Source organism: Onychostoma macrolepis, chromosome 02 (assembly GCF_012432095.1).
Source record: "Onychostoma macrolepis isolate SWU-2019 chromosome 02, ASM1243209v1, whole genome shotgun sequence".
NCBI classification, from domain to species: domain Eukaryota; kingdom Metazoa; phylum Chordata; class Actinopteri; order Cypriniformes; family Cyprinidae; genus Onychostoma; species Onychostoma macrolepis.
The window spans coordinates 23,101,772-23,127,383 of NC_081156.1; the positions used below are offsets into that span (position 1 = coordinate 23,101,772).

A 25,612-nucleotide genomic window follows, 5' to 3' on the forward strand; every position below is an offset into this window, starting at 1 on the left:
TTTTCATTCCATATTTCTACAATTCTGTGGGATGATTTACCCTTTATGTAGGGAGGGTTTTTGTACAGTGTTGTCTATTTTCCTGTCACTGTGGGCTCCAGGGCACAGTAGTACGTTGCTGAGTCTTTCACTTTAGCAGAGGAGATTTCAAGATATGTGTGGGTTTTCTCTTTGTTCAGTTTTCCAGAGAATCGAGGATCTAGTTCCACAACTTTAGATTTCTGTAAAACTTTCCCAGTTGCATGTAGAATGACTAAAAGAAATTCAGGAGCAGCTCCAGGATATTGGCGATACCAATATAGACTTGATGCTGAAGAGTGGTTGCAGGACAGGGATATAATGTCCTTTTCTGTTTTGTATACTTCATTGTGGACCGGTGTGATGACATTCCCAAAAATATCACCTGCATAAAGAAATATAAACATTTAGCTTGTTAAAGACATGGATAAAAAGAATAAGCAAGCAATAAACAAAAATCCTTCAAGTCTGGAACAGAATACATACCCGCAAGAGAAAACAAAATAAAAACAAAGAGTAGGCCTATCATTGTTCAGGACAATATGCAAGTAAACCAGAAACACCTGTTACTGTTACTGAAGTGAGTATTTAATTTTTCTCCAGTTAGAATGTCTCAGTAGCCCCTCCCCTTAAAGCTGTAATTCATAAACTCAACAAATGTATGGAAACCCATTTCAAAATATAAACTGTTTTTTTTTTTTTTTTTAAATAGAAATCTTTTGTTATGTCATTGCTGTCACTTCTGATTAATTTAATGTATCTTTGCTGAATATATCTTTATTTCTTAAAAAAAAAAAAAAAAAACACAAAACTTAATGACACCAAACATTTGAACGATATGTAAACCACACTTTAAAAAATATAACAAACAATATATAGGCTACATACCATACAGTTTTTCATACAATTAAGTTCACAACAACAAGTTTGAGGAAGCCTAAAGAGGTGGACCTAACCAACAAAAGGTGGGGGTGAACTTTTTTTTTTCTTCAGCAGGTGTGACCGCATCCTGTTGTCTTGTGGTTTAAGACACATAGTTGTGGTGGATCACTGACACACTAATTGTGTGTGTGTTTTTGTAAAGCGTCTGTGGACTTTGTATCACTGGGCTCCTACTTTTAGAGCACAGTAATAGAGAGCCGAATCTGACAGATTCACGTTGTTAATGGTGAGTGAAGTGGATGTCGGAGATGTAGTTAACTTATAACGCTTGGCTGATACATTCACTTCACCAGACAAGCGAGAACTTTTAAATAACAAATACTGAGGTTCTCTATTAGGATACTGTCTGTACCAGAAAAGCAAAACATTATTTTTGCTTTTATATGTGCAGCTCAACGTGACAGATTCTCCTTCTCTCCTGGTTTTATTTGTACCTTCTTCTTTTGGCGCAATGCTGTCAGCAAATACACCTACAAAAATGAATTTTGCTTTAGAATGATAATGTAAAAAATGGTAGCATGCTCTTCTAATATAAAATACTAATTAAAGCATTACATTTATAATGTTACAATAATGATACTGTCACTTTTTATATTATTTCTTTCTTAATTTTTTTTTTCAAATCTTTTGAATGGTATGTGTGTATATAAATGACACTTTAAAAAAAAAAGAGTACCTGTTATAAGAATCAGCAGTCGACATCTGTCCATGTTAATATTCTGGGTGATTTATTTTGTTTTAATCCAAATCATGTTTGCAGAGATACGAGAGACTGAAATGACAAACTTTAGGATTTCCCTGTATTTAATGTGAATGAAGAAGAAGATACAATTCACCGACACAGCAGTTTGAATGGATATAGACATTCTAATGTGTATATGCAAAGTGGGTGTGGTTAGTGACATTACCCACCCACTAATCACACAGGTTTGTTTTTCCATCAAGCTACTTTGACTACTGTGACATCTTCTACCCCCTAACTCTTTCTGCATTGCTACATTTTCATTAAAACATTCAGTTTGTTCATTCATGTTCCAAGCCCCAGCAATAATTTGGGGACATTCATGATATATTCTGCTGGACATCAAAAATAGCACTCCTACATTCCTGGCTAACTTGGATTGTTATCATTGACAGGGTATTGCTAAACAGTGATGTTGTAATAAAAGCTTTTTTTGTTCTATGTTACTGTGTTTCCTGTCACTGTGGGCGTCAGAGCACAGTAGTTGTCACGGTCCTGCTGGAGCCAGGGAAACGCGGGGACCAGGAGTTTCTTCCAACATAGACTTTATTTTGGATTTGCAGGAACACAGGAATGCAGGACACATGAGTAACGATTAACAGCTGACACGGAGACAGGGAAACACCGGGCTTATAAACATAAGGAAATCAGACAAGGAGAACTCAAACAGGTGGGGAACAATCAAACACGTCTGGGGACAAATCAACTAATAATCACGGGAACAGGAACAAACCAAATATGGGCACGAGAGGGGAAACACAAGACAGGACTGACAGTAGTACAGTGCTAAATCTGACACTTTAGCAGAGGAGATGATCAGATCCACATGGATTTCTGTTTTTCTGTGATTGATGTTTATTCCTGGAACGGGTGGATTAGCTGGAGTTGTTACCCCTGAATATTCCAGTATGAGGAACTGTGGTGGTGAACCTGCATATTGCCGATACCAGTGAACACCACGAGCAGAACCGCTGTAGCTACAGGAGAGTATCACATTGACACCCTCAAGAGCAAATACTCTGACACTTTTTGGAGTGATGACTTCTGAGGCTCTGGAACCTGCAAATGAAAGTGACATTAACTGTAATAGAAATACACAAATAACATAACATTGATATAGTGATATTTTATATAGTATATTATTGGTGTATTAGTAATATATCATATAGTATATTTACAAAAATAATAAAAAAAAGAGCACAATTACATTTTATATATTGCAATAGTATACCTTCTGTTAATGAGATCAGTATGATAATATAGATGAACATGTTCACTCAACAAATTGCCTGGGACAACCTAAACAAAGAGCATCTGCTTCACACAGTGTTTGATTGTTACTTATCTGTGTGCTATTGTCTGTGTTAAACTCCTCCTCTTACCATTATATACATGATAGCTATGCAGGTTTACTTAATCTTTGAAGGATCGTGGACAGAGAACTACTTTAGAATACATATATTTTTATTTATTTCCTTGTTTGCTTATTTTAAAAAAAAATAATAAATAAATGTATTTTGTTCACTGAAAGATTTCTGAATCTAGAGTAATTTTAAATAACATATTTAGAAAAGCAAATGTTAAGTGATAGTTTCACATTCCTTTCATAATCTGCCAAATTCACAGGTGTTGCCACACTCTTATTTCCAGAGCTGTGGTTTACAAAAAAAATAATAAATTGTGGTTTGATGCTATTTGATTAAAGACCCTTTAAAGCATGTTGTGTATTTGAGTTTTTGTAAAGCATCTTAGGCATTTTGTATCACTGGGCTGCTTGAAGAGCACAGTAATAGAGAGCCGAATCTGACAGAGCTGCTTTATCAATAATGAGTTCAGTTGATGACTGGGATGTCCTTGACTTAAACCGATGGTCTGCTATATTCTCATAGCTCCCTGATCGAGATTTCTGCAGTAAATACTGTGGTTCCTTGTTAGGGTACTGTCTGTACCAGAAAAGATACACATTATTGCTGTTTGTTTCATATGTGCAGCTCAGTGTCACAGAATCTCCTTCTCCCTTGATAATATTAGTATTTCCTTCTGTTGGTCCAATTTTGTCAGCAAATCCACCTGAAATTAAATACATTAATTAGACATCATTATCGGGAATCTCTGATCAGGATTGTTTCAATAAATCATGTAACAAATGTGTCAATACATAAATAGTTATTTAAAAAATAAAATAAAAATAAGGGTGAGTTTTGCTTTGCATTAAAGTGATGTGTTGTAAGTTCAGCCTACTATTGTTTTTAAATGTGATTTAGTATATTTACCTGTAACTACAATGAGAATCATGAGGAGCATATGCCTCTCCATGTTGACAGTCCAGATGTTGTTCAATCACTGTTTTTCTGTTATTGTATTCTGTTACTAGTTCTGTATTTTCACTACTGTTAGATTTAGAAAACTCTACCTGAATATTATTGCTTTATACTGTGAATGAAATTGTGGTGGTATCAGGTATATTAATCAGGAGTAAATGAATGCACTGAGTGCATATTGTGGGTGTGGTTAGTGAAATGTGCAACAACTTAAAAGCTGCACAGCTTCTGTGATACAGCCCCTTCAGAAGGCCATCGTCACACAGGGGGAGTAGCATCCATGTTGATATTTTAAAATAGATTGAATAGAATTGTGTAGAATGTGTGCTGAAGGACTAATTGAGTATCACAAGTCTCCAAAAAAAGGGACAAGGCTTTAGGGGCCAAGATCACAGATCTTAACTTTAAGACAGAGAAGCAGCTATATGTTGATGTTAGTCAAAAAATGCTAGTAGCCCTAATTTCACAAACAAATTGCGAAAGAGAGTTAAACGACAAGTAACAAATTCAATTTAACATGATTTTTAAATTAAAAGACTGACGGTCTTATTTACCTCAAAAAGTCTTTATGTATATATCTCAGTTACTCTTTCAATGTGGAGTTTTGTTAAGCTCAAAATGCCACACAAACTGTTTCATTCTCCAACATTATGTCTTTATCATTTTTTGTTTAAAACTCAAAAATGAGGGTTTTTAAGGGCTTCTCAGTAATCTGTAGCTCCTGTCTCAACTAATTAGACAAACTCAAATCATTTAACCTCTTCATGGTCTTCCGTCAAGCTCCTGGAGACCCACTGTCCTGCACCTGCTATTTGTTTATTTATTTGAAATAATCCAGAACATCTTGCTGGTTCAGGTGTGTTTGATTGGGGTAGCTAAACTCTAAAAACTCCCAAAAATGTCCCAAACAAATACTTGTGAGACTAAGCAGGAGCCATAATGTTAGGGAAATGCTTGACTAAGGCAGGGGAAATTTTCATTTATGATATTACACTGCCACCTTATGCTAAAACTCAGAAGAGCATGTTGTCCTTGATACAGATTCCCATGTATTTAAATATATTAATTAATATAATTTAAATAAATAGATTAGCATATTTTAAACATTTCAGTGTAAACATGATGTAGATTTTGCATAGAGGACAGAAATTAGAGGCAGCATTTTTACCTATAATGCTAATTTGTAAAGAAGACTATTTATTTATTTTTGGGTTGCTGAATGTATATCACATTGAGTTGTGAATCATGTAAATGTTACGTAAAAATGTCTGTATTGTATGTATGTACAGTAAGTCAGGTTTTTGTACAGTGTAGTTGGTTTTCCTGTCACTGTGGGCTCCATGGCACAGTAGTACAGAGCAGAGTCTTTCACTTTAACAGCGGAGATCTCCAAGTTCACATGGGTTTTCTTTTGATTCAGTTTTGCAGAGAATCGAGGATCTTGATCCACAACTTTAGATTTTTGTAAAACTGCCCCAGTAGTATGATGAATAACGTAAAGAAATTCAGCAGCTGATCCAGGATACTGGCGATACCAAAACAGGCTGTTTGCTGAGGAATAGCTACAGGAGAGGCTTATAATGTCCCCTTCTGTCCCAGACATATAAGTTTCAACTGGTGTGATGACATTCCCAAAACTGATACCTGCAGACGAGATTATCAACATTTTCTAATGCCATGAAGGAAAAATTTACAAATGACTAGATTTCTGAAAATTCTAAGGGTTGAAATACTTACATGCAAGAGAACAGAGCAAAAGCAGAAAACAAATCATCATCATTTTTAGGATGTTGTTTCAATTCATCTGCATCACAAACTGTTACATTCATTAGTCATCTAGCAGAGGTTGTCTCTAGCACCTCCCCTTAAAGTCGAAGTCCTGACCCAGATCATGTCTTTCTGATCTTAGATCTGTGATCTCTGATCCTGAATGTGTTCATGAGGATAATTTACCATTTAATTAATGTTTCATTATATTAAAACTGTATACATTTTAGCAAAGTCTAATATAGTGTTTAATCTAAGAATCCTCTGTTAGAAAGTACTGTTCATGTTTTTATGCAATGTTCATATTCATGGATTATGATTTATAATCATGGATATATATGGATATATATATATATATATATATACATACATACAGTAGAGGAAAAAATCATTTGATCCTCTGCTGATTTTGTACGTTTGCCCACTGACAAAGAAATGATAAGTCTATAATTTAATGGTAGGTTTATTTGAACAGTGAGAGACAGAATAACAACAAAATAATCCAGAAAAACGCATTTCAAAAAATCCCCTATTTGATCCCCTATTATTCAGCAAGATTTCTGGCTCCCAGGTGTCTTTTATACAGGCAATGAGCTGAGATTAGGAGCACTCTCTTAAAACCTGTATAAAAGACACCTGTCCACAGAAGCAATCAATCAATTAGATTCCAAACTCTCCACCATGGCCAAGACCAAAGAGTTGTCCAAGGATATCAGAGACAAGATTGTAGAGCTACACAAGGCTGGAATGGGCTACAAGACCATCGCCAAGCAGCTTGGTGAGAAGGTGACAACAGGTGGTGTGATTATTCGCAAATGGAAGAAACACAAAATAACTGTCAATCTCCCTCGGACTGGGCTCCATGCAAGATCTCACCTCGTGGAGTTTCAATGATCATGAGAAAGGTGAGGAATCAGCCCAGAACTACACAGGAGGATCTTGTCAATGATCTCAAGGCAGCTGGGACCATCGTCACCAAGAAAACAATTGGTAACACACTACGGCGTGAAGGACTGAAATCCTGCAGCACCCGCAAGGTCCTCTTGCTCAAGAAAGCACATGTACAGCCTGTCTGAAGTTTGCCAATGATTCAGAGGAGAACTGGGTGAAAGTGTTGTGGTCAGATGACCATCAACTCAACTCGCCGTGTTTGGAGGAGGAGGAATGCTGCCTATGACCCCAAGAACACCATCCCCACCGTCAAACATGGAGGTGGAAACATTATGCTTTGGGGGTGTTTTTCTGCCAAGGGGACAGGACAACTGCACTGCATCAAAGGGACGATGGACTGGGCCATGTACTGTCAGGGCCAGGGCATTGAAGCCAGCCAGGGCATTGAAAATGGCTCGTGGATGGGTATTCCAGCATGACAATGACCCAAAACACATGGCCAAGGCAACAAAGGAGTGGCTGTAGAAGCAGCACATTAAGGTCCTGGAGTGGCCTAGCCGGTCTCCAGACTTTAATCCCATAGAAAATCTGTGGAGGAAGTTGAAGGTTCGAGTTACCAAACGTCAGCCTCAAAACCTTAATGACTTGGAGAGGATCTGCAAAGAGGAGTGGGACAAAATCCCTCCTGAGATGTGTGCAAACCTGGTGGCCAACTACAAGAAAAGCCTCTAAGTGTCATTTGAAATTTTCTTCTAAAATGAGCATTTTTATCAGGCTCCTATGTGTAGGTTATGTAATTTCGCTTTAATGCCAATGAATAGGTTGTTTTCATAGCTATTAAAGTGAAATATATGAACATAAACAAAGCATCCTGAGAAAAATGCTAGTTTTAGAAGAAAATTTCAGACGGCACTTAGAGGCTTTTGCATCTGAACTCTTCGTATAAATATATATATAAATGTTGTTTTGTTATTTTTTTTATAGATCGTTTTAATGGCATCCTTAGAAATTCATACAACATAACACAAAAGAGATGACATAAAACTTATAATATGAGAACCATGTGATGCATGCTAAATTATATTCATATGCCCTTATGCAACCTTTTTAACCTTGTAAATTCACAGCTGTTACCACATTCCCTGTCTGTGATTTATAAAAACATAATGTGGTTTGATACTGATTGATTAAAGACTCTTCAAAGCATTATTTTCATGTGAGTTTTTGTAAAGCTTCTCTGGTATTTTGTATCACTGGGCTCCTACTCTTAGAGCACAATAATAGAGAGCTGAATCTGACAGAGCTGCTTTTACAATAGTGAGTGCAGTGGATGAGTGGGATGTAGTTGACTGAAAACCATCTGGTATATCTTCCTGACTGCTCCTTGATCGAGCACCTTTCCACAGTAAAAATTCTGGTTCTCTGTTTGTATATTGTCTGTACCAGTAAAGCCAAATATCATTGCTGTTAGTTTCAAATGTGCAGCTCAGTGTCACAGACTCTCCTTCTTCTCCGATTATATTAGTATCTCCTTCTCTTGATCCAATCCTATCAGCAAATCCACCTGAAATGCAGTGAACCATATTTTAAAATACCATGAAGCAATAAAAGGTTTTGTTCAATAAACTGAACATTATATTTGATTAAATCATGTAATTTATAAAATATAATGAATTGTGGTTAAAAGTATATTTACCTGAAACTGTGATGAGCATTATGAGTAGCATCTGCCTCTCCTCCATCCTAACTGAAGTCCACTTTACCGATCAGGTTTTTAGTTTCTAGTATTTATTAAATTAATTTATTAGATCATTATTGTTGGTTTATTGATTTATTAGTTCCAAGTTATGCTGAATGTGGCTTTATCAAGGTGGGTGAATGAAAGCACTGAGACTGAGTGAAGTTCTGTTGTGTACGAATAATGTGGGTGTGGGTTAGTGAAATATGAAGCATGTTCTTTAAATGTGTTTCTTATAGAGGTCAGGTGCTTGTTTAGTGTGTTTAAACAGCTTGTGAAGTAATGTTGCCCCCTTCTGTTGGAGCTCAGAACAGCATGCTTTGTCCAGTTGCTTTAAAATGTGCCATCTAAAATGATAAATGTGTTTGAGTTACATTTATTGACATTTGTTTATATTTCCAATACAATCATTTGATTGTTCTGCATACACGTGTTATGCATACATGTTTTATGTCCTCATAAAAGTAATAGTCTGACCTCCACTTTCAGCTACAGAATATTTTAACAGTTTGACAGATTTTTAAGGATCTACTAAGAACTTTAAAATTATATATGAAGTATATGTGTGATTTTTCACCGTACTTAAAACCTCACCCCACCTTTTGCTTTCTTTCTGCCAAGACTTTTTTTTTCAGTCTTGTTTAAACAGCTTTTTGTACAGCATGCAGTGGATTTCCTTTCACTGTGGGCTGCAGAGCACAGTAGTACAGAGCAGAGTCAGTGACAGCAGCAGAGGAGATCTTCAGATCCACACTACTGTTGTCTTTTATGTGATTGATTAAGACTCCAGCAACTGGAGGATCAGCTTCAGTAACTGTACCATAGGAATCCATTATGAGGAACTGTGGTGGTGAACCTGTGTATTGACGATACCAGTGAAGACCTCGAACAGAACCAGTGTAGCTACAAGAGAGTGTCACACTGTCACCCTCATCAGCAAACTGAGAAGCACTGTATGGTGTGATGGTTTCTGCTGCTCTGGAACCTGCATTTAAAGTGTACATTTCAAATTCAAAAAAAGAGGAAAATAAAATAAATTGACATCCTTTTTCAAATCTATTAAAATGCAATTTTATTGTTAGCTTGGTTACATTTCTGAGATACAGTAGTCAGGCTCTTTTGCTTAAGTAAGAGAACTAACTTAAAGTACAATAATTACTAAATGTGTTCTACTGAAAAACAATGTATGTAAAACAACTTTTCACTCAAAAATTTCACATTTACATAACATAAATGTGAAATAAATGTGAATTAAACATTGGAAAAACATAGTATTTTTTTTAATTTATTTTTTTAATTGCACTTATAAAATGTCCGGCATATGCAACAATGCCCTACCTTGAGCTGATGATACTAATATAAATAAACAGATCAACATGTTGGCACAATAATCAGGTTGGAACAGGAGACACAGAAACATCAGATGATCCAAAGAGGTTTGTGAAATGCTGACAGTCTTATTGCATTTCACAATGTATTTGCTAAACTCCTCCTACTCAGACTGGCAACATTCAGCCCTCATCTCTCATCTCACACAATAAATGACAGAGAAGACTGTCATTTATAACACAGTCCACATATTGATGAAAACAAATAAAGCATATTATCAAATAGATACAGATAGACAGATAAATTACAAGTTACAACATATTTTAGTGACGTATTTTAGGGGAATAATCTTAAACATACACATGATATAGATTTTGCATGGTAGATGGAAATGAGGATGATTATCCAGATTTGCAGAAAGCATATTTATGTTGCTTACAATTAAGTTTAAATTGTAGGCTGTTAAATGTTATACATTTGATTAAATTATGACATAAAAGCGTGAAGAAAGAGTTTTTATTATTTATTTATTGGTTAGATTTTTTTATATATATAAATATACACTGAATAGTAAAATGTCAGTAGAAATATACTTGCTTTAATACTTTCCCAAAATACAGTGAGGTTTTTGTACAGTGTAGTTTGTTTTCCTGTCACTGTGGGCTCCAGAGCACAGTAGTACAGAGCAGAGTCTGTGTCTTTAACAGAGGAGATGATCAGATCCACATGGGTTTTCTTTTCATTCAGTTTTGCAGAGAATCGAGGATCTTGATCTACAGATTTGGACTTTGTAAAACTTCCCCAGTAGCATGAAGAATGATGAAAAGAAATTCAGGAGCTGATCCAGGATATTGGCGATACCAAAATAAACTTCTTGCTGAGGAATAGCTACAGGAGGCTTATAATGTCCCCTTCTGTCCCAGACATATGAGTTTCTACTGGTGTGATGACATTCCCAAAACTGACACCTGCAGACGAAATTATCAACATTTGACAACATTTTAACAACAAATATACAAATAAGCAGAAATAGAAAACTTAGGGTTTGAGGGTTGAAATTGGATACTTACATGCAAGACAACAGAACATAGTCAAAACAAACAGCATCATTTTTCAGGATGATGTTTTAGTTCATCTGCAGGATAAACTGTTAATGAAGTAACATTCATTTATTGTATAGCAGAGGTTGTCTCTAGCACCTCCCCTTAAAACTACAGCCCTGAATTCATGAAGCAGATCATCTCTCTCTGATCCTACAGTGGATGTGTTCATGATGATCATAATTATTTCACATTTTTAGACATTTTAGCAAAGACCAATATACAATGCTTTTTTAAATCAAAAATATTTTGTAAGAACTTTTATTTGTTTTATTATTTTATTGATTGATTGATTCATTCGTTAATTTAACAAATCTCACAATTGTTATATTTAATAGCTGTTGCAGGTACAGTATATGTAGCAGTTTAGTTGAAAAATATCTTTGAGACATTGCATCTAGGCCTATAATAATATACAGTTGTTCTGAGTTGTTTATGAGATATATTTTCATAGTAATGGTTGATGTAAGTGACTGAAACCAACTGTTCGGTTTATTCTAGTAGTTGTGTAGTTCTAGTATGTACACTCTAAACAAAATCTGTAAAAATAGGGCACAATATACTGTATAATTTGAAGGAATTTTTCTGTATTTATTTTTTACAGGTGTTTTACCAGTATTTTGAATTGTACACTTCATTGCATTGTGTTTTAATGGATAATGTCATGTGTAATGAGCTGCCAGTACTTTTTCTGTTATTTTACAGATTTAGTTTTTACAGTCTAGGATCTCTATGGAAGAAATTCCCCTCTGAATTGCTTACTGTCTAACAATATCTTAATTACACTACAAGCAGTTGTACATTATGTGTTTTATTTTTTATTTTTTTTGACCTTTTTGTTGTTGAGACCAGATGTGGTTAGCACATTTCTATCAAGGCTTGATAAGTGTATGAAAATTGTTTTGTACAGTGTTATAGGGTTTCCTGTCACTGTGGGCTGCAGAGCACAGTAGTACAGAGCAGAGTCTGATACTGTAGCTGGGGAGATGATCAGATCCACATGGCTTTCTTTTTTTCTGTGATTGATGGTTATTCCTGGGATGGGTGGATTAGCTTCAATTGTTGCCCCTGAATCTTCCAGTATGAGGAACTGTGGTGGTAAACCTGCATATTGGCGATACCAGTGAACACCACGAGCAGAACCGCTGTAGTTACAGGAGAGTGTCACATTGTCACCCTCAAGAGCAAATACTCTGTCACTTTTGGAGTGATGACTTCTGAGGCTCTGGAATCTGCAAAAGAAAGTAGCATTAAATGCAGTTTTCAAGCACTTCCGCTGGAATAAAATGCTTTTACTTTTGCAATATTATACCTTCAGTTGATAACAGCAGTATAATAATATAGATCACCATGTTCACTCACTGAACTTGTAAGAACAAGCTAAAAACAGAGCAGCTGCTCCACACAGTGTTGTGTGATGTTCATCTTTACCCAGCTGTATGCTGTATAGTGTCTGTGCTAAACTCCTCCTCCTGTCCTGACATTAAATCTGACGCACCTAAGAAAACATGAAATGAGCATGCATATAGTAGCTGTTTGTTGTATGTAATGTTGTAGCCTATTACCATTTTGTTAATACATGTCAGTTTCTAGTTTTTAATGAGACTTCTTATACAACATATGAGAAAAGATAACCTACCAAACAAGCTAACATGAGAAGAATATGCAATACATGCTAAATTATATTCACATGCCCTTATGCAACCTTTTAAACCTCCCAAATTCACAGCTGTTACCACATTCCCTGTCTGTGGTTTATAAAAACACGATGTGTTTTGATACTGATTGATTAAAGACTGTTCAAAGCATTAATTTTGTGTACGTTTTTGTAAAGCTTCTCTAGTATTTTGTATCACTGGGCTCCTACTCTAAGTGCGCAGTAATAGAGAGCTGAATCTGACAGAGCTGCTTTTACAATAGTAAGTTCAGTGGATGACTGGGATGTAGTTGATTGAAACCCATCTGGGATATGCTCATTGGTCCATGATCGAGCACCTTTATACAGTAAATATTCTGGTTCTCTGTTTGGATATTGTCTGTACCAGTATAGATAAATTGTATTGCTGCTTGTTTCAAATGTGCAGCTCAGTGTCACAGACTCTCCTTCTTCTCCGATTATATTAGTATCTCCTTCTCTTGATCCAATCCTATCAGCAAATCCACCTGAAATGCAGTGAACCATATTTTAAAATACCATGAAGCAATAAAAGGTTTTGTTCAATAAACTGAACATTATATTTGATTAAATCATGTAATTTATAAAATATAATGAATTGTGGTTAAAAGTATATTTACCTGAAACTGTGATGAGCATTATGAGTAGCATCTGCCTCTCCTCCATCCTAACTGAAGTCCACTTTACCGATCAGGTTTTTAGTTTCTAGTATTTATTAAATTAATTTATTAGATCATTATTGTTGGTTTATTGATTTATTAGTTCCAAGTTATGCTGAATGTGGCTTTATCAAGGTGGGTGAATGAAAGCACTGAGACTGAGTGAAGTTCTGTTGTGTACGAATAATGTGGGTGTGGGTTAGTGAAATATGAAGCATGTTCTTTAAATGTGTTTCTTATAGAGGTCAGGTGCTTGTTTAGTGTGTTTAAAACAGCTTGTGAAGTAATGTTGCCCCCTTCTGTTGGAGCTCAGAACAGCATGCTTTGTCCAGTTGCTTTAAAATGTGCCATCTAAAATGATAAATGTGTTTGAGTTACATTTATTGACATTTGTTTATATTTCCAATACAATCATTTGATTGTTCTGCATACACGTGTTATGCATACATGTTTTATGTCCTCATAAAAGTAATAGTCTGACCTCCACTTTCAGCTACAGAATATTTTAACAGTTTGACAGATTTTTAAGGATCTACTAAGAACTTTAAAATTATATATGAAGTATATGTGTGATTTTTCACCGTACTTAAAACCTCACCCCACCTTTTGCTTTCTTTCTGCCAAGACTTTTTTTTTCAGTCTTGTTTAAACAGCTTTTTGTACAGCATGCAGTGGATTTCCTTTCACTGTGGGCTGCAGAGCACAGTAGTACAGAGCAGAGTCAGTGACAGCAGCAGAGGAGATCTTCAGATCCACACTACTGTTGTCTTTTATGTGATTGATTAAGACTCCAGCAACTGGAGGATCAGCTTCAGTAACTGTACCATAGGAATCCATTATGAGGAACTGTGGTGGTGAACCTGTGTATTGACGATACCAGTGAAGACCTCGAACAGAACCAGTGTAGCTACAAGAGAGTGTCACACTGTCACCCTCATCAGCAAACTGAGAAGCACTGTATGGTGTGATGGTTTCTGCTGCTCTGGAACCTGCATTTAAAGTGTACATTTCAAATTCAAAAAGAGGAAAATAAAATAAATTGACATCCTTTTCAAATCTATTAAAATGCAATTTTATTGTTAGCTTGGTTACATTTCTGAGATACAGTAGTCAGGCTCTTTTGCTTAAGTAAGAGAACTAACTTAAAGTACAATAATTACTAAATGTGTTCTACTGAAAAACAATGTATGTAAAACAACTTTTCACTCAAAAATTTCACATTTACATAACATAAATGTGAAATAAATGTGAATTAAACATTGGAAAAACATAGTATTTTTTTTAATTTATTTTTTTAATTGCACTTATAAAATGTCCGGCATATGCAACAATGCCCTACCTTGAGCTGATGATACTAATATAAATAAACAGATCAACATGTTGGCACAATAATCAGGTTGGAACAGGAGACACAGAAACATCAGATGATCCAAAGAGGTTTGTGAAATGCTGACAGTCTTATTGCATTTCACAATGTATTTGCTAAACTCCTCCTACTCAGACTGGCAACATTCAGCCCTCATCTCTCATCTCACACAATAAATGACAGAGAAGACTGTCATTTATAACACAGTCCCACATATTGATGAAAACAAATAAAGCATATTATCAAATAGATACAGATAGACAGATAAATTACAAGTTACAACATATTTTAGTGACGTATTTTAGGGGAATAATCTTAAACATACACATGATATAGATTTTGCATGGTAGATGGAAATGAGGATGATTATCCAGATTTGCAGAAAGCATATTTATGTTGCTTACAATTAAGTTTAAATTGTAGGCTGTTAAATGTTATACATTTGATTAAATTATGACATAAAAGCGTGAAGAAAGAGTTTTTATTATTTATTTATTGGTTAGATTTTTTTATATATATAAATATACACTGAATAGTAAAATGTCAGTAGAAATATACTTGCTTTAATACTTTCCCAAAATACAGTGAGGTTTTTGTACAGTGTAGTTTGTTTTCCTGTCACTGTGGGCTCCAGAGCACAGTAGTACAGAGCAGAGTCTGTGTCTTTAACAGAGGAGATGATCAGATCCACATGGGTTTTCTTTTCATTCAGTTTTGCAGAGAATCGAGGATCTTGATCTACAGATTTGGACTTTGTAAAACTTCCCCAGTAGCATGAAGAATGATGAAAAGAAATTCAGGAGCTGATCCAGGATATTGGCGATACCAAAATAAACTTCTTGCTGAGGAATAGCTACAGGAGAGGCTTATAATGTCCCCTTCTGTCCCAGACATATGAGTTTCTACTGGTGTGATGACATTCCCAAAACTGACACCTGCAGACGAAATTATCAACATTTGACAACATTTTAACAACAAATATACAAATAAGCAGAAATAGAAAACTTAGGGTTTGAGGGTTGAAATTGGATACTTACATGCAAGACAACAGAACATAGTCAAAACAAACAGCATCATTTTTCAGGATGATGTTTTAGTTCATCTGCAGGATAAACTGTTAATGAAGTAACATTCATTTATTGTATAGCAGAGGTTGTCTCTAGCACCTCCCCTTAAAACTACAGCCCTGAATTCATGAAGCAGATCATCTCTCTCTGATCCTACAGTGGATGTGTTCATGATGATCATAATTATTTCACATTTTTAGACATTTTAGCAAAGACCAATATACAATGCTTTTTTAAATCAAAAATATTTTGTAAGAACTTTTATTTGTTTTTATTATTTTATTGATTGATTGATTCATTCGTTAATTTAACAAATCTCACAATTGTTATATTTAATAGCTGTTGCAGGTACAGTATATGTAGCAGTTTAGTTGAAAAATATCTTTGAGACATTGCATCTAGGCCTATAATAATATACAGTTGTTCTGAGTTGTTTATGAGATATATTTTCATAGTAATGGTTGATGTAAGTGACTGAAACCAACTGTTCGGTTTATTCTAGTAGTTGTGTAGTTCTAGTATGTACACTCTAAACAAAATCTGTAAAAATAGGGCACAATATACTGTATAATTTGAAGGAATTTTTCTGTATTTATTTTTTACAGGTGTTTTACCAGTATTTTGAATTGTACACTTCATTGCATTGTGTTTTAATGGATAATGTCATGTGTAATGAGCTGCCAGTACTTTTTCTGTTATTTTACAGATTTAGTTTTACAGTCTAGGATCTCTATGGAAGAAATTCCCCTCTGAATTGCTTACTGTCTAACAATATCTTAATTACACTACAAGCAGTTGTACATTATGTGTTTTATTTTTTATTTTTTTTGACCTTTTTGTTGTTGAGACCAGATGTGGTTAGCACATTTCTATCAAGGCTTGATAAGTGTATGAAAATTGTTTTGTACAGTGTTATAGGGTTTCCTGTCACTGTGGGCTGCAGAGCACAGTAGTACAGAGCAGAGTCTGATACTGTAGCTGGGGAGATGATCAGATCCACATGGCTTTCTTTTTTTCTGTGATTGATGGTTATTCCTGGGATGGGTGGATTAGCTTCAATTGTTGCCCCTGAATCTTCCAGTATGAGGAACTGTGGTGGTAAACCTGCATATTGGCGATACCAGTGAACACCACGAGCAGAACCGCTGTAGTTACAGGAGAGTGTCACATTGTCACCCTCAAGAGCAAATACTCTGTCACTTTTTGGAGTGATGACTTCTGAGGCTCTGGAATCTGCAAAAGAAAGTAGCATTAAATGCAGTTTTCAAGCACTTCCGCTGGAATAAAATGCTTTTACTTTTGCAATATTATACCTTCAGTTGATAACAGCAGTATAATAATATAGATCACCATGTTCACTCACTGAACTTGTAAGAACAAGCTAAAAACAGAGCAGCTGCTCCACACAGTGTTGTGTGATGTTCATCTTTACCCAGCTGTATGCTGTATAGTGTCTGTGCTAAACTCCTCCTCCTGTCCTGACATTAAATCTGACGCACCTAAGAAAACATGAAATGAGCATGCATATAGTAGCTGTTTGTTGTATGTAATGTTGTAGCCTATTACCATTTTGTTAATACATGTCAGTTTCTAGTTTTTAATGAGACTTCTTATACAACATATGAGAAAAGATAACCTACCAAACAAGCTAACATGAGAAGAATATGCAATACATGCTAAATTATATTCACATGCCCTTATGCAACCTTTTAAACCTCCCAAATTCACAGCTGTTACCACATTCCCTGTCTGTGGTTTATAAAAACACGATGTGTTTTGATACTGATTGATTAAAGACTGTTCAAAGCATTAATTTTGTGTACGTTTTTGTAAAGCTTCTCTAGTATTTTGTATCACTGGGCTCCTACTCTAAGTGCGCAGTAATAGAGAGCTGAATCTGACAGAGCTGCTTTTACAATAGTAAGTTCAGTGGATGACTGGGATGTAGTTGATTGAAACCCATCTGGGATATGCTCATTGGTCCATGATCGAGCACCTTTATACAGTAAATATTCTGGTTCTCTGTTTGGATATTGTCTGTACCAGTATAGATAAATTGTATTGCTGCTTGTTTCAAATGTGCAGCTCAGTGTCACAGACTCTCCTTCTTCTCCGATTATATTAGTATCTCCTTCTCTTGATCCAATCCTATCAGCAAATCCACCTGAAATGCAGTGAACCATATTTTAAAATACCATGAAGCAATAAAAGGTTTTGTTCAATAAACTGAACATTATATTTGATTAAATCATGTAATTTATAAAATATAATGAATTGTGGTTAAAAGTATATTTACCTGAAACTGTGATGAGCATTATGAGTAGCATCTGCCTCTCCTCCATCCTAACTGAAGTCCACTTTACCGATCAGGTTTTAGTTTCTAGTATTTATTAAATTAATTTATTAGATCATTATTGTTGGTTTATTGATTTATTAGTTCCAAGTTATGCTGAATGTGGCTTTATCAAGGTGGGTGAATGAAAGCACTGAGACTGAGTGAAGTTCTGTTGTGTACGAATAATGTGGGTGTGGGTTAGTGAAATATGAAGCATGTTCTTTAAATGTGTTTCTTATAGAGGTCAGGTGCTTGTTTAGTGTGTTTAAAACAGCTTGTGAAGTAATGTTGCCCCCTTCTGTTGGAGCTCAGAACAGCATGCTTTGTCCAGTTGCTTTAAAATGTGCCATCTAAAATGATAAATGTGTTTGAGTTACATTTATTGACATTTGTTTATATTTCCAATACAATCATTTGATTGTTCTGCATACACGTGTTATGCATACATGTTTTATGTCCTCATAAAAGTAATAGTCTGACCTCCACTTTCAGCTACAGAATATTTTAACAGTTTGACAGATTTTTAAGGATCTACTAAGAACTTTAAAATTATATATGAAGTATATGTGTGATTTTTCACCGTACTTAAAACCTCACCCCACCTTTTGCTTTCTTTCTGCCAAGACTTTTTTTTCAGTCTTATTTAAACAGCTTTTTGTACAGCATGCAGTGGATTTCCTTTCACTGTGGGCTGCAGAGCACAGTAGTACAGAGCGGAGTCAGTGACAGCAGCAGAGGAGATCTTCAGATCCACACTACTGTTGTCTTTTATGTGATTGATTAAGACTCCAGCAACTGGAGGATCAGCTTCAGTAACTGTACCATAGGAATCCATTATGAGGAACTGTGGTGGTGAACCTGTGTATTGACGATACCAGTGAAGACCTCGAACAGAACCAGTGTAGCTACAAGAGAGTGTCACACTGTCACCCTCATCAGCAAACTGAGAAGCACTGTATGGTGTGATGGTTTCTGCTGCTCTGGAACCTGCATTTAAAGTGTAAATTTCAAATTCAAAAAAAGAGGAAAATAAAATAAATTGACATCCTTTTTCAAATCTATTAAAATGCAATTTTATTGTTAGCTTGGTTACATTTCTGAGATACAGTAGTCAGGCTCTTTTGCTTAAGTAAGAGAACTAACTTAAAGTACAATAATTACTAAATGTGTTCTACTGAAAAAAATGTATGTAAAACAACTTTTCACTCAAAATTTCACATTTACATAACATAAATGTGAAATAAATGTGAATTAAACATTGGAAAAACATAGTATTTTTTTTAATTTATTTTTTTAATTGCACTTATAAAATGTCCGGCATATGCAACAATGCCCTACCTTGAGCTGATGATACTAATATAAATAAACAGATCAACATGTTGGCACAATAATCAGGTTGGAACAGGAGACACAGAAACATCAGATGATCCAAAGAGGTTTGTGAAATGCTGACAGTCTTATTGCATTTCACAATGTATTTGCTAAACTCCTCCTACTCAGACTGGCAACATTCAGCCCTCATCTCTCATCTCACACAATAAATGACAGAGAAGACTGTCATTTATAACACAGTCCCACATATTGATTAAAACAAATAAAGCATATTATCAAATAGATACAGATAGACAGATAAATTACAAGTTACAACATATTTTAGTGACGTATTTTAGGGGAATAATCTTAAACATACACATGATATAGATTTTGCATGGTAGATGGAAATGAGGATGATTATCCAGATTTGCAGAAAGCATATTTATGTTGCTTACAATTAAGTTTAAATTGTAGGCTGTTAAATGTTATACATTTGATTAAATTATGACATAAAAGCGTGAAGAAAGAGTTTTTATTATTTATTTATTGGTTAGATTTTTTTATATATATAAATATACACTGAATAGTAAAATGTCAGTAGAAATATACTTGCTTTAATACTTTCCCAAAATACAGTGAGGTTTTTGTACAGTGTAGTTTGTTTTCCTGTCACTGTGGGCTCCAGAGCACAGTAGTACAGAGCAGAGTCTGTGTCTTTAACAGAGGAGATGATCAGATCCACATGGGTTTTCTTTTCATTCAGTTTTGCAGAGAATCGAGGATCTTGATCTACAGATTTGGACTTTTGTAACACTTCCCCAGTAGCATGAAGAATGATGAAAAGAAATTCAGGAGCTGATCCAGGATATTGGCGATACCAAAATAAACTTCTTGCTGAGGAATAGCTACAGGAGAGGCTTATAATGTCCCCTTCTGTCCCAGACATATGAGTTTCTACTGGTGTGATGACATTCCCAAAACTGACACCTGCAGACGAAATTATCAACATTTGACAACATTTTAACAACAAATATACAAATAAGCAGAAATAGAAAACTTAGGGTTTGAGGGTTGAAATTGGATACTTACATGCAAGACAACAGAACATAGTCAAAACAAACAGCATCATTTTTCAGGATGATGTTTTAGTTCATCTGCAGGATAAACTGTTAATGAAGTAACATTCATTTATTGTATAGCAGAGGTTGTCTCTAGCACCTCCCCTTAAAACTACAGCCCTGAATTCATGAAGCAGATCATCTCTCTGATCCTACAGTGGATGTGTTCATGATGATCATAATTATTTCACATTTTTAGACATTTTAGCAAAGACCAATATACAATGCTTTTTTAAATCAAAAATATTTTGTAAGAACTTTTATTTGTTTTTATTATTTTATTGATTGATTGATTCATTCGTTAATTTAACAAATCTCACAATTGTTATATTTAATAGCTGTTGCAGGTACAGTATATGTAGCAGTTTAGTTGAAAAATATATTTGAGACATTGCATCTAGGCCTATAATAATATTACAGTTGTTCTGAGTTGTTTATGAGATATATTTTCATAGTAATGGTTGATGTAAGTGACTGAAACCAACTGTTCGGTTTATTCTAGTAGTTGTGTAGTTCTAGTATGTACACTCTAAACAAAATCTGTAAAAATAGGGCACAATATACTGTATAATTTGAAGGAATTTTTCTGTATTTATTTTTTACAGGTGTTTTACCAGTATTTTGAATTGTACACTTCATTGCATTGTGTTTTAGAGTTAACAGAAATGTCCGTAAAATTAATGGATAATGTCATGTGTAATGAGCTGCCAGTACTTTTTCTGTTATTTTACAGATTTAGTTTTACAGTCTAGGATCTCTATGGAAGAAATTCCCCTCTGAATTGCTTACTGTCTAACAATATCTTAATTACACTACAAGCAGTTGTACATTATGTGTTTTATTTTTTATTTTTTTTGACCTTTTTGTTGTTGAGACCAGATGTGGTTAGCACATTTCTATCAAGGCTTGATAAGTGTATGAAAATTGTTTTGTACAGTGTTATAGGGTTTCCTGTCACTGTGGGCTGCAGAGCACAGTAGTACAGAGCAGAGTCTGATACTGTAGCTGGGGAGATGATCAGATCCACATGGCTTTCTTTTTTTCTGTGATTGATGGTTATTCCTGGAACGGGTGGATTAGCTGGAGTTCTTACCCCTAAATCTTCTAATATAAGGAACTGTGGTGGTGAACCTGCATATTGCCGATACCAGTGAACACCACGAGCAGAACCGCTGTAGTTACAGGAGAGTGTCACATTGTCACCCTCAAGAGCAAATACTCTGACACTTTTTGGAGTGATGACTTCTGAGGCTCTGGAATCTGCAAAAGAAAGTAGCATTAAATGCAGTTTTCAAGCACTTCCGCTGGAATAAAATGCTTTTACTTTTGCAATATTATACCTTCAGTTGATAACAGCAGTATAATAATATAGATCACCATGTTCACTCACTGAACTTGTAAGAACAAGCTAAAAACAGAGCAGCTGCTCCACACAGTGTTGTGTGATGTTCATCTTTACCCAGCTGTATGCTGTATAGTGTCTGTGCTAAACTCCTCCTCCTGTCCTGACATTAAATCTGACGCACCTAAGAAAACATGAAATGAGCATGCATATAGTAGCTGTTTGTTGTATGTAATGTTGTAGCCTATTACCATTTTGTTAATACATGTCAGTTTCTAGTTTTTAATGAGACTTCTTATACAACATATGAGAAAAGATAACCTACCAAACAAGCTAACATGAGAAGAATATGCAATACATGCTAAATTATATTCACATGCCCTTATGCAACCTTTTAAACCTCCCAAATTCACAGCTGTTACCACATTCCCTGTCTGTGGTTTATAAAAACACGATGTGTTTTGATACTGATTGATTAAAGACTGTTCAAAGCATTAATTTTGTGTACGTTTTTGTAAAGCTTCTCTAGTATTTTGTATCACTGGGCTCCTACTCTAAGTGCGCAGTAATAGAGAGCTGAATCTGACAGAGCTGCTTTTACAATAGTAAGTTCAGTGGATGACTGGGATGTAGTTGATTGAAACCCATCTGGGATATGCTCATTGGTCCATGATCGAGCACCTTTATACAGTAAATATTCTGGTTCTCTGTTTGGATATTGTCTGTACCAGTATAGATAAATTGTATTGCTGCTTGTTTCAAATGTGCAGCTCAGTGTCACAGACTCTCCTTCTTCTCTGATTATATCAGTATTTCCTTCCCTTGGTCCAATTCTATCAGCAAATCCACCTGAAATGAAATACATAATATTACATATATCATGATCTAATACAGAATTAGTGTAAGTTGCAAGTTACTGTTGTAAATAAAATACAGTATATTAACCTGAAACTGTGAGAAGTATCATGAGTAGCATTTGTCTCTCCATTTCCTCTGATTTAAAGTCAGGTTTAAATCTTTTAAGGAAAATGTTTTAGTTTACAGTGTTGTCAAACTGATTTACTGGAGAGTTGTGACAAAGTATGCTGAATGTGGCTTCATAAAATATATTAAAATGTGAGAGTAGCTAATGGGTGACTGAATGCACTGAGACGGAGTGAAGTTTTATTGTGGTCTAATAATGTGGGTGTGGTCAGTGAAACATAAACATGCTCTGTGCACTAAGGCTACTGTATATATCACTAGTGCTTTACCCTTACCATCTAACTGCATTTCAAACAGATCTAATCAAATAAATTTGCTTTATCAAAATTACACAGAAATGAAAATATAGACTTTCACCAGTGTATTACTTAATAATGATTAGTCAACATTCACTAAATTCAGTTCAATGAAATGTTAATAGCACATCACAGGAGAGCATCAGGGAAATGCTTGTGAAATATTACATGAGATTGTTGCCCCCTTCTGTTAGAGCTCAAAACAGCATGTGTTTGTTTTGAAATGATGTGCTTTCTTGAATGATAAATGTTTGAGACACTTTTACTTTTCTTTTGTTTTATTTGTCTGTGAACTATTAGAAGTATAAACAAAATGTTTTCTCACATATTTCACAGGTTCTGCAGAAAGCTACTTTAAATTATGTGTCAAAGCATGTGTTACGTGCTAGCCCTCTTTTATTCTTGAGGTAATGGGCGTAGCAGTAACAAACTTTGAAAGAGAAAGCACAGGGACCTCTCATCTCCAGCCCCAATAACATACCTCTAAACAAAAGAACTTTAAGTTTATTAAATCATAAGAAAAAGATAAAAGGGAAACATAAGCTTCAGGAGGGGGCAAAGGCCAACATAAAAAGATTTCTAACTCAGTTTTAACCATAACTTACCTATACATAAACCAAAATCAAATGAATAACAAAATGAACTTCCCTTGACTACCCAGATAACCAGTAGAAAAAGCAATTAAAGAAAAAGGCACCCACCTCCCTACAAGTTTCCTTACAAAACACTTAAATTCTAAACAAATATCCAACTAAATCCACAGTAGCACCAATGGTTAGCACTCAATAGAAACAAAACATAATAACATTATCTGGAGCCAGCAAAAAGACATTCACATAACAGGTTAAAATCTACATCCCTCTCAGTTTGCTCTCAGACAGTGCTGGCTTTATATGCTGGCTTCCTCCTGAGTGCAGCCAATCAGTGGAGCTGAGTTAAATGGATAGCAAATCAGCAACAGGTGAATCAGGTGAACAGGTGATATATTGAACAAATCACACCTTGAGAGTGAAGCTGATGGTTGAATGAAAGCACTGAGACTGAGTCAAGTTCTGTTGTGTTTGAATAATGTGGGTGTGGGTTAGTGAAATATGAAACACATTCTGTGCTTTCAAATGTGTTTCTTATAGACATCAGGTGCTTGTTTAGTGTGAATAAAACAGCTTGTGAAATACTGTTGCCCCCTTCTGGTGGAGCGCAGAACAGCATGTTTTGTCCAATTGCTTTACAGTGTGCTTTTAATTGTGCCATGTAAAATGGTAAATGTGTTTAAGTTACTTTTATTTACATTTTAATTTGAATCACAATCATTTAATTGTTGTGCTCATGTATAAAACACATTTTAGGTCCTTATAAAAGTGATAACCTGTCTTCCACTTTCAGCCACAGAACATTTTCACAGTATGACAGTTTCTTAAGGATCTACTAAGAACTTTATAAGACGTATCTGTGTGATTTATTAAAAACATAAACCCTAATCTTCATCTCTCGCTTTCAGTCTTATTTATAGAGCTTTTTGTACAGCTTGCAGTGGATTTCCTTTCACTGTGGGCTCCAGAGCACAGTAGTACAGAGCGGAGTCAGTGACAGCAGCAGAGGAGATCTTCAGATCCACACTACTGTTGTCTTTTATGTGACTGATTGAGACTCCAGCAACTGGAGGATCAGCTTTAGTAACTGTCCCATAATAATCCATTATGAGGAACTTTGGTGGTGAACCTGTGTATTGACGATACCAGTGAAGACTTTGAACAGAACCAGTGTAGCTACAAGAGAGTGTCACACTGTCACCCTCATCAACAAACTGAGAAGCACTGTATGGTGTGATGACTTCTGCCGCTCTGGAACCTGTATTTAAAGTGTAAATTTAAAGTTTAAAAAAGGAGAAAAGACAAATACAACTGAAATTGATATCCTCTTTCAAATGTGCATTCTCCATTCAAATGCAATATTATGTATATACTTAATGCAATGTTGTTATTAGCTTGGTTAACTAAAAAAGCATTTTTGAGAAGTCAGAAGCATTTCTGAGAAGTCAGGCTCTTGTTTCAATAAGAGAACCGTTATTTATAAATTACGCAAAACCAGAATTTGGTCTTAAAAAAATGAATGTTTTCATCCTAAAATATTTTCATCCCGTTTTTAATAATGTTTCAGCATATGTGGCAATGTCCTACCTTGAGCTGACGATAGTAATATAATTAAATAGATAAACATTTTGGCACGATAATCAGGTGTGAAGAGGAGAAAAACATCAGGTGATCTAAAAAGACTTGTGAAATGCTGACAGTCCTAATGTACAACATCTGTGTTAAACTCCTCCTCCTCAGATTGACAACATTCAACTCTCATCTCACTCAATATTTATAACACAATCCCACATACTGAATAAAAATAAAGAATATTAATAAGTAGATATAGATAGCTAAATGACAAGCTACGACATATTTCAGTGGCATATTTTATGGGGATAATCTTAAACATAAACATGATTTTGCATGTTAGACATGAAATAAGGGTTCTATAAAAATAATTATTCAAATTTGAAGCACATTTTTGTTGCTTACAGTTAGTTTAAAATGAAGACTATTTAATGCTATCAATTTCA

General features: G+C 35.1%; 4 gene segments (V, D, J or C); all 4 read right to left on the reverse strand.

The window, feature by feature from the left end:
• LOC131530386 (T cell receptor alpha variable 9-2-like) lies at positions 1–1,788 on the reverse strand. The segment is given in 2 exon segments: positions 1–403; positions 1,637–1,788. Coding segments are annotated over 2 exon segments (363 nt in total).
• Positions 1,789–2,779: 991 nt separating this feature from the next.
• LOC131530415 (T cell receptor alpha variable 18-like) lies at positions 2,780–4,125 on the reverse strand. The segment is given in 2 exon segments: positions 2,780–3,772; positions 3,976–4,125. Coding segments are annotated over 2 exon segments (351 nt in total).
• A 12,159-nt stretch (positions 4,126–16,284) lies between these two features.
• Positions 16,285–17,443, reverse strand: LOC131530163 (T cell receptor alpha variable 3-like). The segment is given in 2 exon segments: positions 16,285–16,848; positions 16,929–17,443. Coding segments are annotated over 2 exon segments (462 nt in total).
• Positions 17,444–21,206: 3,763 nt separating this feature from the next.
• LOC131530180 (T-cell receptor alpha chain V region RL-5-like) lies at positions 21,207–21,762 on the reverse strand. The segment is given in 2 exon segments: positions 21,207–21,642; positions 21,723–21,762. Coding segments are annotated over 2 exon segments (462 nt in total).
• Between the last annotated feature and the right edge of the window lie 3,850 nt (positions 21,763–25,612).